This window comes from Notolepis coatsorum (assembly GCF_963971535.1).
Source record: "Notolepis coatsorum genome assembly, chromosome: 1".
NCBI classification, from domain to species: Eukaryota; Metazoa; Chordata; class Actinopteri; order Aulopiformes; family Paralepididae; genus Notolepis; species Notolepis coatsorum.
In genome coordinates this window covers 158,407,913-158,425,078 of record NC_140165.1, presented here as the reverse complement: position 1 = coordinate 158,425,078, position 17,166 = coordinate 158,407,913, and the positions used below count along the sequence as shown (strand labels likewise).

General features: G+C 42.4%; 1 protein-coding gene across 1 annotated transcript in view; it reads right to left on the bottom strand.

Annotated features, from left to right (window-relative positions):
- Positions 1-17,166, bottom strand: part of vps13a (vacuolar protein sorting 13 homolog A) — a 381,735-nt gene that overhangs the window by 89,453 nt on the left and 275,116 nt on the right. Inside the window, 1 exon segment of the mRNA XM_084308048.1 lies at positions 6,089-6,260. Within this exon segment, the coding sequence (XP_084164174.1) occupies positions 6,089-6,260 (172 nt within the window).

The window sequence follows — 17,166 nt, the reverse complement described above, 5'->3', positions numbered from 1 at the left end:
TGGGGTGTCCATTGCAGGCGACTGCAGTTTAACCAAGGGACAGAGAAAGAGACTGAGAAGAGCGGGGTTGTTACAGCAGTCCCACGGAGTCCACTCTGGCCGTATGGCTGGAACTGAGACCGACAGCAGGTATGGAACTATACACGAACAGTTTCTACCGCCCACCCGTTTCCCATGTCCAGTTGTCCCTCGAGACCAAAGCCGGGATGAGAGGTGTGGGCCGGTGACGAGTAGCCAGCCAGCGAGGGCCAGGGTGGAGGAAGAGGAGAGGATGACGTGCCTCTCTCCAGAAAGACAGAGAGCGTTTGTAGAAGCGTTCGAACGACATGAAAAGGTTCATCGAGACTTGAGGAAGACAGAGCGGGCGTTTGGTCAAGCCGCACACGAGATGCAGAGACTGGAGCAAGAACTGGCTGAAAAGAATGTACTGTTGAGTGGTACAGTTCGTGATGTCATGCTTCGGGCGTCAGACCTAGGCCGCCGTGATCAAGGAGTGCCCTGTGCTCCGTTGCCCGGACAGGGAACTGGGCCGCGACAGGGTGAACAGAACCGCAGGAGGGGTGAGTTTCCAGGCCCCTCCCAACGAGAACAGGCCCGAGGAGAGGCAGCAGAAAAGGACAGGTATGCCCCTCTCTCCTCTAGGCAACAGGACATGCAACCAGAGGACCGGAGAGGGGTGGACCTGGCGGGAGCTGTGGGATGCCAGCCGAGGGACTGCTGGAGTCGTGGTAAACTGGGACCGCCTGGATGGCCGGCGTCGGCTGTGTGCTGGCATTGTGGGGAGATCGGCCATCTCGCTCGGTCATGTGACAAAGGGTGGCGGGCTCGGCAAGGGTCCAATAGACGGCGAGAGTCCAACGGACAGCATGAGTTCATCAGAAAATAGACCTGCTGGACTTGCAGAATGTTGGGTCATTCTCAGAAGGAGGGTAAAGGGGTTGTGTCTGCAAAGGCCATAGGTTGAATAAGAACGAAGCAGGTATGCACAAGCGAAGCTAATAGTGCTCAGGAAAATAGAGTTATTAATAAGTTAAAATGGGAAAAAGGACTGATGGGAATAAAAATAGAATAAAAAATATATAGAAGCGTTGGTACATTAGGTTATGAGTGGAAGCGACTAAAATGGATGTGCAGCTAACAGGGAGAGATGAAATGACTGACAGATGCATGAGCCAATCGTACTAACAGTTAATTAATAGACCAATCATGGGTTTTCCTTGTTGCTACAGTGTGTCTGATCAACTCTTGCTGTGGCAGTGAGGAAAACGTGAGGGAGAATGGTATGGTGGACGATTTTTGGTATCTCCCACCTGTGCAGCCTGGCCCGGCTGCACAGATTGGAGAGAGAGAGAAAAATGGTCACCTCAATGACTTTTGTGGTCATGTGGACTTGGGTCTAGATTAAACAGTTAATATTAGGTATTCAATATTAGACAGTGGAATGATGTGACACGTTCGCAGCAAGTGGTTAGTAATTATACATACTTGATCCAAGGGTGGTCAAGGAGATTAAAAAAAAAAAAAAAAAAGGATTTAATTTCTTTACTTCGTTTCTTTTTAATTTTTAATTTTTATTTCTTGGTGGTTATGCGGGGGTATTTATGCCTCTAGCTGATAGTTTAATTCTGTTGATGGGTGTGTTGCATGAAGGCACTCACAGAGTTTTGTTTATGTTTGTTTGCAATTTTCTTTGTTTTTGTTTGACACTTTATTTTTTTTTAACTAGCTGGCTGGGAGGGATCTCTCGCCGGTCAGGGATAGCAGGTGGTGGTGACACAGCGAGACTGGTAGGAAAGTCTGAGATAAGGAGCTGGAAACTGAGAATGGACGGGAGCTGGTTCATGGTTTGTTTTCCGCTCATTAAGAGTCCAGATGTAGAATCTGGGGGGTTGTGTCACGTTTTGGGATATGGTAAGTGTTGGGGAAACGTGTTTCTCTGTCTGTAGGTAAGCTCTGTAGGTTTTGGGTCGCCATTGGCCGAATAGTGTTCATGTAGGGTGCAGACATGTGATTTTGATGATTGACTTATGGGAGACTCTGCACCGGCTTGTTGAAGGCTGGCGGAGTATGTGGGATGTGTGTTTAAAAAGCGTGTGGTTTGTTGCCATGCACATAGGTTCTGTTGGTGATTGGCCTCGTCTAGAGCTGACTGTCCGGACCGAGGAGGCTGTCTGGAAACGAGGTATTGATAGTGAAATAATGGTTATTCCACTTTCAAGGGTGGAGGTAGTATTGTGTTGAACTTGAGATATTTGTAGTATTGTGTTGAACTTGAGATATTTGATCTAGTAAAATAGTACAGCACAAAAAACAAATGAGACAAAGGTGATTTGATTGAATGTTAACTTAAGAAGCCGTGAAATAAATAGATAATTAATTTGGAGAAAAATGTATTGTCAAAATGCAGAACAGTAAAGATGTATCTGTGAGAAAAATGAGACCTTCCAATCCATTGTGTGTTTGTAAATAACAATCCAAAATGCAAAAAGGACAGAGGGAAAATCGTTTCCTTCTGTGGAAAATCTGAGCAGTACCGAGACCTGCATACAACAAAGAAGAGGCTGTGGTTAGCACAAAATACAACAAGAAGAAAAACAGTCAAAAACGAGTTAGCAGTAAAGACCTCAGGAGGTTGGAATAGGGATTAGGGAGGGGATTAGGCACCCCGAACCTCTAGTCCCTAACAGGCGGCAGTGGGCTCGCAAGAGTCTGGGCGCACGTTAAACACATCATATAGTGCTGGGGAGTTACTGAAGGCCCTCGTGCGTAACGAGGTATGAATTAACATACCACTGTGGAACCGCCTAGTCGGCCCAGGAAACGTCGCACGTAAGTTGGTGTGGGCACTGGGTGGTACGTGGACGACAGTCCACACCTAGGAGCAGGGCGGTGCACCGGAGGGGGCACAGCTCCTGCCGTGAACAGGCAAGGCTGGCGAAAACGGTCAATATTTCCATGCCCAGAGCAAGCGGGGTGGGGACAAGACCGTCTGTTTCTAAACTGAGTGGCTGATAGGTTCTACGGACAGTCAGCCGCTTGGGGTCCTGACTTGATGACGGACTATGAGGTCGCTATCGACTGGGTCGCCAGCCGGTTGGGAGAGCGTTATGGCAGAGACCATAAATGCACCTGGCTCAATGTACAGTCAGGCCACAGTAACCTTACTAGCCGATACAGGGTTAGTAGGTGAGTTGTGCTTCTGTGATCAGTGTTTTTGAAAAGAAAATGCTGGGAAGCAGAGGGATGAGGGGTGTCAATTCAGAGGAATCTGGATTGTCTCTCCTAAGATTGGAAAGGGACCCAGCCTTAAACTGCACCTGAAGGTAAAAAAAAGGGGGCTTCTTCCGTTCATGAGAGGAGACCTTACAGCCGGAAGTGGAGACCTGCATCTCTGTTGGGGGAGAGGGGCGTCGGACAAGGCAGTCCTAAGAAAGGAGCTGGTTGTTGTGTCGTAGCGGACTGCCTAAACCTTACGGGGAGAGGTGCATCTAAGTAGGGGAAGGAGTGCATCCGAACGGGAGGAGGGTACTCTTAACTGGAAGGAGGTTAAAAGGGTCAAAGCGAACTGACAGGTATGAAAGCGAAGAATAATTGAGGCCTCAGTGGTCTTTTCAAGGAGAAGAAATGATTTATGTTTGCTTGTTTGAATTTCCCTCGATGTTTAGAGTGTTAATCTTTTATTGGGGTGATGTATTAATCTTTTCTTGCAGAGTCAATTACACAAAATAGACATATTTGGTTAATTACATGGATAAAGTATAGTCATAAACAAAATAAGCGGAGAATGGTACGATGATGTAGAGGCTAAAGTCAAGTCAAGTCAAGTCAAGTCAATTTTATTTGTATAGCACATTTCCAGGCAGCGGTAGCTGGCACCAAAGTGCTTCACACAGGCAGGCTAAATGCTTATACTCCAAACACAGGAGAGGGGGGAAGAGAGAGAGGGAGATAGGGAGAGAGAGAGAGAGGGCGAGGGGGAGAGAGAGAGAGAGGCGGAGGAGAGAGGGGGAGAGGGAAGGAGAGTGAGGGGGGAGAGAAATAGCAGGGTCTCGTCCAAGTTTTTAGATTTTTTTTTAAATATTATTCTTTACACTTTAACTTCTGACTGATATACACAGATGTGACTTCATATAACATGTGTTAATGTACTCCATGATACAACTCAGGTATCTCGTTCTGACAACGACAGTAATGGGGAGGGTTACGTGGGGGAGAGGGTTTATTATTTGGGGGGGAGGGGAGAGGGGTATGTTGCATTTAACATTGTCCTAACTGTTATTGTTATTATTATTATATTTCTGGTTGTTTTCCTCTGATGTAGAGGCCAAATGTTTAAGTTCCAAACATTCTAACTGACTTGTCTCAAGGGAGGTGGGAGGGAATGGGGGGGGGGAAAGGGAAAAAAAACTACTCGATGTAAACTGTCTGTATATTGAGAAATGCAAATAAAAAAATATATATAAAAAAAAAATACTCTTGTAAAGTTAACACATTGTACCCCATAAGTCGTTATTGCCGTTATATATAAGTCGCCGTAAGTCGTTATTGCCCGCCATGCGTTGAACGCCAACAGCGGCGTAAATCGTTTTTGGGATCAATATAAAAAAATCTTTGTATCTACTTTTTCTCCCCATTTTCTATTTTTCTCCCATCCCAATTTTCGTATTATCCAATTCTACCCTCCCCTGTCTCGAACGTTGTTAGACCATGCCTCCCACTGGTCGGCTGCAATGTGGACCAAGCCTTGCATCACGTGTCCCCTCCGGTACACGAGGAGGCAGCTGTCGCATCTTTTCACCTGTACAGCGCAATCTCTCAGCGGCGAGGAGTAACGTGTGGGAGGCTCACGCTGCCCCCGTTGCTTCCTGATTCTGCTGTACAGGCACACCAACCAACCTGTAGGAGTCGCTGTCCACAACGTCCGATCTCCACCCACCGGCTTTCCCACCCCCTAATACTGCCAATTGTATTAGTATGAACGACCAGCCAAGCCGGAAGCAACGCCGAGAGCTGGGCTCGAACCCAGCATCTCTTGCGTTAGTGGCGAGCGCCTTGCCCACTGCGCCACTTAGCCGCGCAGTCATATCTTGTTACGTGGATCCAGACAAACACTCATTTGGATCGCTTTCTAAACGCAATCATCGATATGATTTCGGCATTTATTGCGCAGTACAATCCGGAAAAGGATGTAGGAGATCGACGTCAAATAATTGGGATCTTTTTCCTCCAGCCTAATCGGCGAACGGTAAAAGGAATATAACGTTATTTTCAGCCCGATTGTTTATTCATTTCACTGCAAACCATCTGCTCAACATATCAACCCATACTAAATAAAGCCGTTACTGACAATCAAGGAATTATAAACGACCCCCCCCCCCTTTCCTTCACGCATGATGAAGCATAATGTATACCGATCATATACATTTGAATTTTTTTATATAGCGTGTATAGGAAAGAAACACCAATCGATAATCTATCATATGCGTCAGGGCCTATAACTAGCGTTTTTGGAATTACAGCAGAAAAGCTTAAAACATACTTATATTCTAGACGGTATTAACACAACAATGTATGAATGAAAAAATATAACGTTCCCATATCCGGAACGATAGATAATCGATGTTGAATGGGCCATAGTAATGCAGATATAGCTATAATATTTAAAAAGTTATAGCCCTGCAAATAAGGTAAACATCTCCATAGGGTTACAGTGCTGGCAGACTGGGTATAATGATGGGCACAATGCCCGGCGCCCAATGTGTTAATATAAAACCGTGTTTAGAAGATTTTTGAGTTTGTTAAATACATACTTTTTTGTGATTTTTTAAGTGGCAAGTGACATGTTTTTTTGTGTGCAATATATAGTGTGGAAATAAACCTTTTGATTGAGGAAACAAATACATTTGTTATTGTTTGGTAAATTTGGTATTTTTTGTTATAATTAATTGACTCATTGATTGTTAACGTCATCAATGATCGAGTAAGGAACGTGCTTACAATGTGCAACTATAAAACCCACCCATGGATTATGAGTGAGTGAGTGAGTGAGTGAGTGAGTGAGTGAGTGAGTGAGTGAGTGAGTGTCTACCTAGTGATGCCAATGAATGAGATTTCTTGGCCGGTGGTGTTGTTGACCAGGGACACACCCACATCCTGTAGAGCCACAATGATTTCCTGCTCAGCCAGCTGGGCCTTCTCACTCTCACACAGCAGTTTGTAGACCCGCCTCTCCTCCGTAAACAGAACCACACGTTGTAGACCTGCGGGTCAGATGGACAGTTGTCTACTGTCAATCAAAGTAAACTTTTTAACACATTCTGCGCCATTAACGAGTTAACTCGCTATTGGCCGTCAATCGTTGAGCGCCAACGAGTTAACTCGTTATTATGAGCGTTATTTACTGTATTCGCTATTGGCATTCATAATTCATCCAGCAAGGCTCCGGGAGCCAGCTGGACTCTGTCTGATATTCAACGCCTCAATACCGCCGCCTGGTGGATTTCGGGCGAGTTGCACTCCACTCTAAACCGGATGTGGTGCTCTGTGCATCTGGGAAAATGTTCCGGCAGAGCTATCTTGTTATGTTGATCCAGACAAACACTTCGAATGCATTGGATCGCTTTCGAGACGCAATAATCAATATGCTTTTGGCGTTTAGTGTCATACAAACGGAAAATGGATCTAGCAGATCGAAATCAAATAATTGGAATATTTTTTCTCCAGACTCATTGGCCACAGGTAAGAGGAATCGAACGTTAATTCCAGCTCGATTGGCCATTTATTTCATTGCAATCCATCTGATCAACGTATGTCGTACTAAAGAAAGCCGTTACTGACAATCAAGGAATCATAAACGACCCCCCCTCCCCTTTCCTTCACACATGATGGAGCATAATGTATACCGAGCAAATGCATTTAAAAAAATTTATATAGCGTGTATAGGAACGAAACGCCAATCGATTATGTATAATATGCGTCGGGGCCTATAACTCACGTTCTAGGAATTACTGCTCTACACTCTAAAAACATACTTATATTCACGACGGTACTAACACGACAATGTATGAATGGGAAAATATAACGTTCCCACATCCGGAATGATAGATACCCGATGTTGAATGGGCCATAGTAATGTCGATATAGCTATAATATTTTAAAAGTTATAGCCCTGCAAAGAAGGTGAGCGACTCCATAGGCTTACAGCACTGGCAGAGAGTGGTATAAGATGGGCAAACTGCGTGGCACAGAATGTGTTAACAGCACCAATGTCCAAATGACATAATAATAATAATATTATCAGAGTTTATAGAAAGTGTACTTCATATAAGAACCATATAACAGTATGATAGCATGTACAATAATGCTGTATATACCATATATTTAACGTATATGCTATATATTTATCCACATCTGTCTGAATATACCTGCATATAATCCTTTTTATATACCTACATATAATCCATATAACCCTGCTAGCATGTACAATAATGCTGTATATACCATATATATATATTTATCCACATCTGTCTGTACATATCTGCATATACTAATTTGTATCACTGTACATAATACTATAACACTGTACATACATCAGATTAGCACTATTACTCAGTAGTACTCATTTATATATACCGGATTTTTACAGCTAACTGGGCGCGCTCCCTCAGCTCTGTGACCGTCAGATCAGACTCCTAAATCTGCTGCAGCAGTGCACGCCTTGCCCCTCCCCCTCCCCCTCACAGACCCACGTCAACAAACCATTACGGCAAGAGTCTAGTGTATGAGCAGCTCAGAGCTCCTCTTTCTTTTTTTTGAACTTTCTTTTATTTTGTGTCATAATGAACATCACATTGCAATAATCATACAGTATAATATACTTGATTCACATATTCAATGACATTTGTTACTCAGGCTCTTCCCTCTTATTCAATTTGTTTTCAAAGTATTCAGCGTAATCAAAATAAGCTGTATAATCCGAGTACGCCTCTTAAACAACCCAGTGGGGAGGGATTTTTACAATCTTTTTCTTTTTTTTGGGATTTTTTGTAGGATAAGAAACGAAAAAATAAATAGAAAAATAAATTTAGCAAAAAGAAGAAAAAAAAAGAAAAAGAACAACAAAAAAAGAGAGAGAGGGCGTCAGACTCATGCTAGTGTATCTCCAGGTACAAGGTTACAAGTGACCATCTCTGCATAAACATATCTTTTTTCAGTTGTAATTGTGCAGTCATTTCTTCCATTGTATACATCTGTCTCAGTCTCTTGGTCCATTGTTTGATTGACGGTGGTTGATTTTGTAGCCATGCCATAGTTATCATTTTCCTTGCTATTAACAGTATCACTCTCAAGATGTATAACGTATCTCCATAGTATGTGCCTTTCGGTATACATCCCAAGATATAGTACGATGGATTCAGAGGTAAGTCAAGATCTAGAATGGTTTTAATCTCATTTTTGATATTCACCCAAAATGTCTGCACCCTTGGACAGTCCCAGAAAATATGTGTATGATCTCCGATCAATCCACATCCTCTCCAACATAGTGGTGAGGACCCACCAGCAAATCCGGAGAGAACTTGAGGAGTCCTAAAGTACCTGACCTTGACCTTCCAGTCAAACTCCTTCCACATTGGACTATTTGTGATTTTATGATTGCTTGAATGGCTGTCCTCCCATTCTTCATTTTCTATGATCACATTAGCTTCCAACTCCCATTTTTCTTTAATATAGGTGGTGTCTCCTGGATCGTCTAGTTGTAACATGTTGTAAATATTGGATATCTGCTTTCTTTCCATCAAGTTTTTTTCTATTGTGTTAATAAAGTACAGCTCCACATTTGTTGGTGGTCTCTTAATTGCTTCCCACTCACTGTGAGTCATTACATAGTGTCTTATTTGAAAGTATCTAAACATGTCTTTCGAAGGTAGATCAAAACATTGCTGTAGCTGTGCAAACGATTTAAAACAGTCTCCTTCCATTAATTGATTGATAGTAACCAGGCCCAAATCCGCCCATTTTTTAAAACCCCCATCCTCCATAGCTGGCCGGAATTCTGTATTGTCTGCTATTGGCATGGCCCTAGATATTGATCGTGGACCTCCCCCCTTTTTCCTTACACTTTCCCATACCTTTAATGTATTTGTAATCCATTTGTTACCAATCTTAATTTTTTTCCAGTATGCTTTCCCCAGGAATATTATGGATCTGAGAGGGGTCTTTGGAATTGAGTTTTGCTCAATCTGTACCCATCCTGAATCTAGGTCCTTTTGTATCCAATGCACAAGTATGCGTAATTGAGCTGCCCAGTAGTAGTTTCTTAGGTTTGGTAGACCAAGACCACCCTTGTTCTTTGGCAAACATAGTGTTTTAAGCCTTACTCTAGGTTTTTTCCTCTGCCAGATAAATTTGGATAGGAGTTTATCTAACATTTTAAAGGTAGTGGCAGGTATTGGTATAGGTAGAGACTGGAAGAGAAAAATAAGTCTAGGTAGCACATTCATTCGAATTGATTCTATTCTTCCCACTAGGGAGAGAGGTAAAATGTCCCATCTGGCCATGTCTGATTTGATTTGTACAATCAACTTTTCGTAGTTTGCTTGATATAACTGATTGCTGCTGGGAGTCAAAATGATTCCTAAATACCTGAATCCGTCTCTAGCCCAATGGAAGGGTGCTATACTGTTCAGATGTGTTGGCCATGTTCCCACTATCATCATGGCTTCTGATTTGGTCTCATTTATCTTATAACCCGACAGTTCGCCGTAATTTCTTAAATCCATCATTATGTTTGGAATTGATTCTAAAGGGTTTTTGATATAAAGTAAAATGTCATCAGCAAATAGCGAGATCTTGTGTGTAATGCCTTTTTGGTCATCTATTCCCTGTATCTGAGGGTTTGATCTAATCATCTCCGCTAGTGGCTCTATGCCAATCGCGAATAGTAATGGAGACAAAACGTCTCCTTGGCGTGTCCCTCTCTGTATCTCAAAGAAGTGAGAGCAGTGACCATTCACCCTTACTCTAGACTTAGGATTTTTATATAAACATTTTATCCAATCTATAAATGTGTTATTGAATCCCATACCTTTCAATGTTAGTTCAAGGTACAGCCAATCAACTCTATCAAATGCCTTCTCGGCATCTAAGCCGAGAAGCATTGATGGTTCTTTTCGAGATCCAGCCACTGTTTGCAGATTTAAAGTTCTTCTGATGTTGTTAGCACCCTGTCGACCAGTGATAAAGCCAGTCTGGTCTGGGTGTATCAGTTTTATTATATGTTTCTGTATTCTTTTTTTAAGTATAGATGTCAATATCTTGAAATCGTTGCAAAGGAGACTTATGGGCCTATAGGAACTACATCTTGTGGGGTCTTTACCTTCTTTATGTATTACCGAGACAATAGCTTCTGACCAGCTTCCTGGTGGATCTCTCTCAGATAGGGCATAGTTATAAACTACACTTAATACTGGTGTTAATTGTTCAGTGAAATGTTTATAAAATTCATTTGAAAACCCATCTGTACCTGGTGATTTATTGTTCTTAAGCATCTGAATAGTTTCCCCTATCTCCTTCTCCGTAATAGGGGAGGTTAGCTCATCCGCCTCATCTGGGGATAGTTTAGAAAGTTTAAGGTTATCTAAGAAGTTGTTGATTTTTTCTTTCTTGTTTTCCAATTGCTGTGCTTTGTAGAGGTCGGTATAGTAATCTGCAAATGCATTAGCAATTTCTTGCGTTTGCATTACTTCCATGTGTGTGCTGGGGTGTTTAATCTTTGGAACTATCCGACTTGACTGTATTTTGTGGAGCTGGAATGACAGTAGCTTGCTTGCCCTATTTCCCATCTCATAGTAATTCCTACCAGCAAATCTAAGGGCTCCTTCCGCTTTGTATGTCAACAGGTCATCTAGTTTTTGTTTGCAGGTTAGTAGAGCTTTTAAATCTTCCTCATCTCTGTTCAGTTTATGTTTCCTTTCTAGTATTTTTAACTCATTTTCTAGGTTCTGTTGTTTTTCATTTCGCCGTTTCTTTAGTGCACTTGAAATTGAGATAATTTTACCTCTCATTACAGCCTTTGCCGCGTCCCATAAAATTGATGGTGAGACATCCCCCTTATTGTTGAGATCAAAATAACTCTTCAGTTCTTCACTTATCCTCTCCCGTGTGTGAGAGTCAGACAGCATGGATACATTGAGCCTCCAATATTTAAAGATTTTATTGGTACTGAGGTTAAGTTGAAGAGTTAGAGGTCCATGATCTGAGATGGTCGCTGGTTCAATGATACATGATTCAACTTTGTCAATATCTTGCTTGGAAATACAGAAGTAATCTATCCGAGAGTAGCTACCATGGACCCCAGACCTAAAGGTAAAGTCTTTCTGCCTAGGATGGTGGAAACGCCATGCATCTATAAGTCCAAATTCTTTTATCATTGCATTCAGTGATCTAGATTTTTTTGAAATGGGTCCACAATCTACAGGCAGTTTGTCTACTTTTGGATTTAGTACACAGTTGAAATCACCGGCCATAAGGATAATTCCTTTGGCGTTACCAGCCAAAAGTGAGGCTATACCTTTAAAGAAATTGGGGCAGTCTTCATTTGGTGCATATATATTTAGAAAGGTTATGATTGATCCTCCTATTGACCCCAGGACCATAACATATCTGCCCTGGTCATCTGCAATTTCCTTTTCTTTGGTGAAGTATACTGATTTGTTAAATAGAATAGCCACTCCTCTCTTTTTCCCTGTTTGACAGGACGCACTATACACCTGGCCCACCCATTCTCTCTTCAGTTTCTGGTGTTCGTTCATTGATAAGTGCGTTTCTTGAATGAATGCTATAGAGCACTGCATTTTCTTAAGTTGTCCAAAAAGTTTTTTCCTCTTTATTGGGTTGTTAAGACCATTTATATTATAACTAATACATTTAAGGCTTGTCATAATGTCATTGTATTTCGTATGTACAACATAGATCTATCTTCCATAGTATATGAGCTTGAGGCATTTGTCAAAGAGTATACAACATAAAAAACAAAACAAAATGGTCCCCTATTCACTTGTAAGGGAAAACCTAGGGCTTCCAATTTTCCAGTAAGCTGTCTTACATAAATCACAAATGAAATAATCTCCCGATGTTCTAGAGAGGTGTAGCTTTCTCTCTCAGGGAGCATATTGCACTAAGTGCAGAGAAGTTAACCACGAGCGTATAGGGTTAACCTTTGCCTGATAACACAGGCTAAGTGTGATCCGTCTATGGCTCAGTCTCTGGCCTCAGAACCACATATAAATTAAAGTAGATTTGATATATTTAAATTTTCCCAACAGGTAATTAATACTCAGGGTAAATGATAATCATATTAGTCAGCAGCATGTCCATTATTTCTTGTGTTTTACACTTATTGTAAACATTTCGTTAGTCTACTATTACTATATCTAACTGGTTTACTCATCTTTATCGTCCATAAATGATCTTAGGTCTGCGGCAGATAGTGACGTCATGGCTCCTTTCGTTCGCTGCTCTCGCCCTCTTCTTTGTATTCGCCACCTGTCCCTTGTCAGTTCTCTTTGTAGTTGCTCTCTTTCGTCGATTTGGACATGAATTCTCAGTTCTTTTAGTGTGGGAATTGCATCCACCAGCGAGTCAAACACCTTCGTTCCCGATTCTGTTGTCATCCTGAGTCGTGCCGGGTATGGGCAATTAGCGCGTATCCCCTTTTCCTTCAGCTGTTTGATGACGTGACGCACCTGACCCCTCTTCTTTTGCAGGTCTGGGGAGTAATCGTGATCAAAATAGATCCTTTTCCCTTGAAATGTGACGGATTGTCCCCATGCGAGCTGTAACACCTGTTCTTTGATATTGAAATCTAGAAAGCGCACAATGATAGAGCGCGGGGGAGCGCTAGAATCTCTCGGTTTGGCCGTCAGTGATCTGTGCGCTCTTTCTATCTTAATCTCAGACTCAAGTTCAGGTGTTATTTTCAGGGATGTTGTCAATAGCTGCTTCACAAACTCTTTAGTATCCTTGTCCTCGCAACCTTCAGGGACTTGGTAGATCCGGATATTGTTGCGTCTGAGTCTATTTTGCAAGTCTTCACAGGTTGCAGTAATTTCTGCATCTCTTTTTACAAGGTATTTGAGCGCCCTCTGGTGTCTCATTCCACTATCATCCAGTTTCGTGATTTCATTTTCAATTACCGTAATTCTACCTTCTGTTTTGTCAATCCATTCAGTTACTTGCGACATAGATGTTTCAAGTTTGCTCACTGAAGACTGAGTGGCATTGTGTGCTTCTTTATTCTCTCTCCTTAGATCTTTTAATTCTTTTAGAATCGCGGATTCCTCTCCCTCTGTTTCCTCGTCAGTGTCGGAAGAGCTGGTTTGACGAGCCTGTTCATCTGTGACATCTTTCTCGTTTCCAGAGTCGGTTTTGGTATTTCTTTTAGCCTTTTGTTTCTTCGGGCTCATCTTTAGACTTCTTACCGTCTCACTCGTTAAATGTTGCTGACAATATCTGTTTGTTGGGTCATTTATCTCTGGGGTTCTGAGGAACTCAAGATTCAAGCTGCTACCCGGACATCACACAACCGGAAGTCTGTATAGCACCTTTCATACAGCTCCTCTTTCAACATAACTGAAGCATTAAACAAAATGACCCAGTCAACGAACTATTCACTTTAGTTTATTAATGCATGAGGCGTTGTCTAATGTTATCTAGCTACTGATAGCTCCTGATATCATCAGTTTGGCATTCGATTTCGCAGGTGCTGGCTAACTAGCTATCGTTCTGTGAGCTGGCGTTGGTACCTGGCTGGCGCTGGCTAACTAACGTGGCTATCGTTCTGTGAGCTAGCGTTGGTACCTGGCTGGCGCTGGCTAACTAACGTGGCTATCGTTCTGTGAGCTGGCGTTGGTACCTGGCTGGCGCTGGCTAACGTGGCTATCGTTCTGTGAGCTAGCGTTGGTACCTGGCTGGCGCTGGCTAACTAGCTATCGTTCTGTGAGCTAGCGTTGGTACCTGGCTGGCGCTGGCTAACTAACGTGGCTATCGTTCCGTGAGCTGGGGTTGGTACCTGGCTGGCGCTGGCTAACTAACGTGGCTATCGTTCTGTGAGCTAGCGTTGGTACCTGGCTGGCGCTGGCTAACTAGCTATCGTTCTGTGAGCTAACGTTAGTACCTAGCTACCGTTACTGTTTAAACAAAAATGTTAATAAATGGGAGCTTCCTTTCTCCCACGCAGACCCTCGCCGCTGAGAGATCGCGCTGTGCAGGTGAAAAGATGCGACGGCTGCCTCCTCGTGTACCTCGTGTTAAGGTAATGCCTAACCTTAACCATAGAAAGAATATTGCCATTCTCTAAGACAAACTCTAACCTTAACCAGCTCCTTAACAGCGCCTAAACTTAACCGTTCTAACCTTAACCAACTCCGAAACAATGCCTAACCTTAACCTTAACCTTAACCATGCCTAACCTTAACCGGCGAAAGAATACACGCTAAAAAAAAAAAATCACGTTAAAAAAAAAATTTGATGGGATTCGAACTCGTCAACAACGGACTGCAGGACCGCTGCTCTGCCAGGTGAGCTGAAGCGCCGAATGAAAATCATGGCGGATTAGGGCGGTTACATAATTCCGCAAGCTCTGCCGCTCCGCTCCGCTCTGCGGTTGCCGCGCCTGCCGCGGGGCGTGTCGCAGCCAATCAGGGAAAACACGGAAGCAAAAGCAGCACTGCTCCGCTGTTATTAAGCAATAGGCGGAGGGGACACGTGATGCAAGGCTTTGTCCACATTGCAGCCGGCTTGTGGGAGGCATGGCCTAACAACGCTCGAGACAGGGGAGGGTAGAATTGGACAATACGAAATTGGGGAAGGGAGAAAAATAGAAAAAAATGGGGAGAAAAAATAGAAAAAAAAAATGGGAGGTTCCTCAAACAGCCATCTCTTTCCCGACAATCCCCTCTGTGCACGAACCCTTACATATGGTAATTAAACATTAAAACACATCATTCAATTTAGCTGCTGCGGCTTATATTCAGGTGCGCCTTATAGTCCAAAAATTACGGTACTTTTAATCACTTGTACATTGTATACAGGGCTGTACGTTAACTTTTTTTGCACATAGCACTGGTGCTACAGAGGTTGATAGTTTTGTAGCACAGGCCAAAATCTTGTAGCACAAGTATAAAACGTGTTATATTTGTAACAGTCACAAATGTGCCTATTGTATTTGTGTTATTTAGTTGCAGTGCCATGTTTGGCTGTCATTTTCATGCTGACAAGTTGACGTCACACAGCCTTGTTACGTGTAAGGAATTATGGGATTTGGTGTTTGGTGTATGGACTCTACTAGGGGTGGGAATCACCAGTTTCATCACAATACGATATCGATTCTTTGGACAACGATACGATATTTGCCGATATCTGGCACGATACGATACAATGCAGGTGCCTGCAATCGATATGAGATGATATCATAAGCCCATTTAACACAGTCAGTAACATTTAGATCAACTCAAAAAAAGTTACGAAAATATAATTTGAAAAAAAGGATTTGAGCTCTTCCAGACATTTAAATGAAAAACTATTTATTGTTTTTAATACAAATAGACCTCCTGTTCACTATAAAGTGCCACGTTTTGATATATTGAGCTTTAAACTTTAAGTAAATTTTTTTTGGAACACACAACCTAAACCCCCTTCCTCTCCCAAACCGTTCCTGCAATTGTTTTATGTTGCATGATGATCATGAATACATTTATTGTGTATTGTATTTTTTATGTTTAAATATCAACATTATCTGATTCTGTCCACCCTCAGTACATTTAGTATCAATATAATATACTCGTCTGACTTCATCTGATCTTTTCAAACGCGCACACACACAGAAGGGAGAATGCCCCCCCCCCCTCCTTCCCAGTCCCCTCTGCTGTCTCTCTCTATCGCTCTGAACAGGGTTTTAGCTTGTTGTTAGCTTATGCTAACGTAACGTTAATTCCGTTCTTAACACTTTCAGTGCCAGCAGGGGGCGCACGATTTAGTGCTTGAGTGCCACCACCCACTTCAATGATTGCGTTAAAACGCCTAATCTATGTTTTAAATTATGGCTATGTGTCTAATCTGCCCGTCGCTTATCAATGACTCGTTTTCCAGTCAACATTGTCGAAGCGGATAGTTTTTTTATCGGTTCATTTTCGTTTTATAGCATTTTGAAAAGCCCTCGTTTTCAAGGAAAATATAAAGATTCCATGATAAACGCCCTTTACTGGAATATTCTAGAATACACAAAAACGTTGAAATTTTTCGCCCTATTTATGAATCGTTTTCAAATAAACGCTAGATTATCTATAGTATATGTGTACGTATGCACGCTAGAGACGCGAGCTGAAAATCGATTCTCTTATTTCCTCATCAGCGATCGCGCACACACAGACAGATCACACATAGGGCAAAAGCTTATATCTCAGCGAATACAACTCTGAATAAAACGATATTTGTCGTGATCGGCATTCAGGCGTTGGGCTGATACAACGAGTTATGTCGTGGCTGGCACTCAAAGTGTTAAACATGACGTGGTCATAAAGGAATGGCGAGGATTGCAAAGCATGTTATATGCATTTGACCCGTTGCGGAATAAAACAGCAGGGATTTGTTTTGGGTCGCGAAATATCCACACTATCCTTGCTCTGTTTCAATGTCCGCGTTCCAGACGCTACTGCTGCTACTGCGAGACGAGTACTGCTGTGTTGTGAGCTGAGCGGATATGAGTCACGACACCACGGATTTTCAAAATAAGAGTATCGATATGAACCGAATGCCTATCGCACCAGTGCTACTGAAGTAAATCCATTCATCGCACAGACGGATGTTGCTGTAGCACGTGCAACATATATCTCGCACTGTACAGCCCTGGTATAGTATATTGCACTTTAACTCTGGTTGGATGCCAAACTTATTTTGTACTACTGTATAATGACAATACATTTGAATCTAATCTAATCTAATTTTATATAATTTCAGTGCGGATTCATTTGAAGTTATGGAACCAACTAATTAAAGGCACCTAAAACAGATGTAACTCTCACAGGCCAGGAGACACTTTAACAAATATATTTCCATCAACTTTACCTGTATATATTTAGTCCAAGTGAAGCAGTATTTCTATTGCTGACT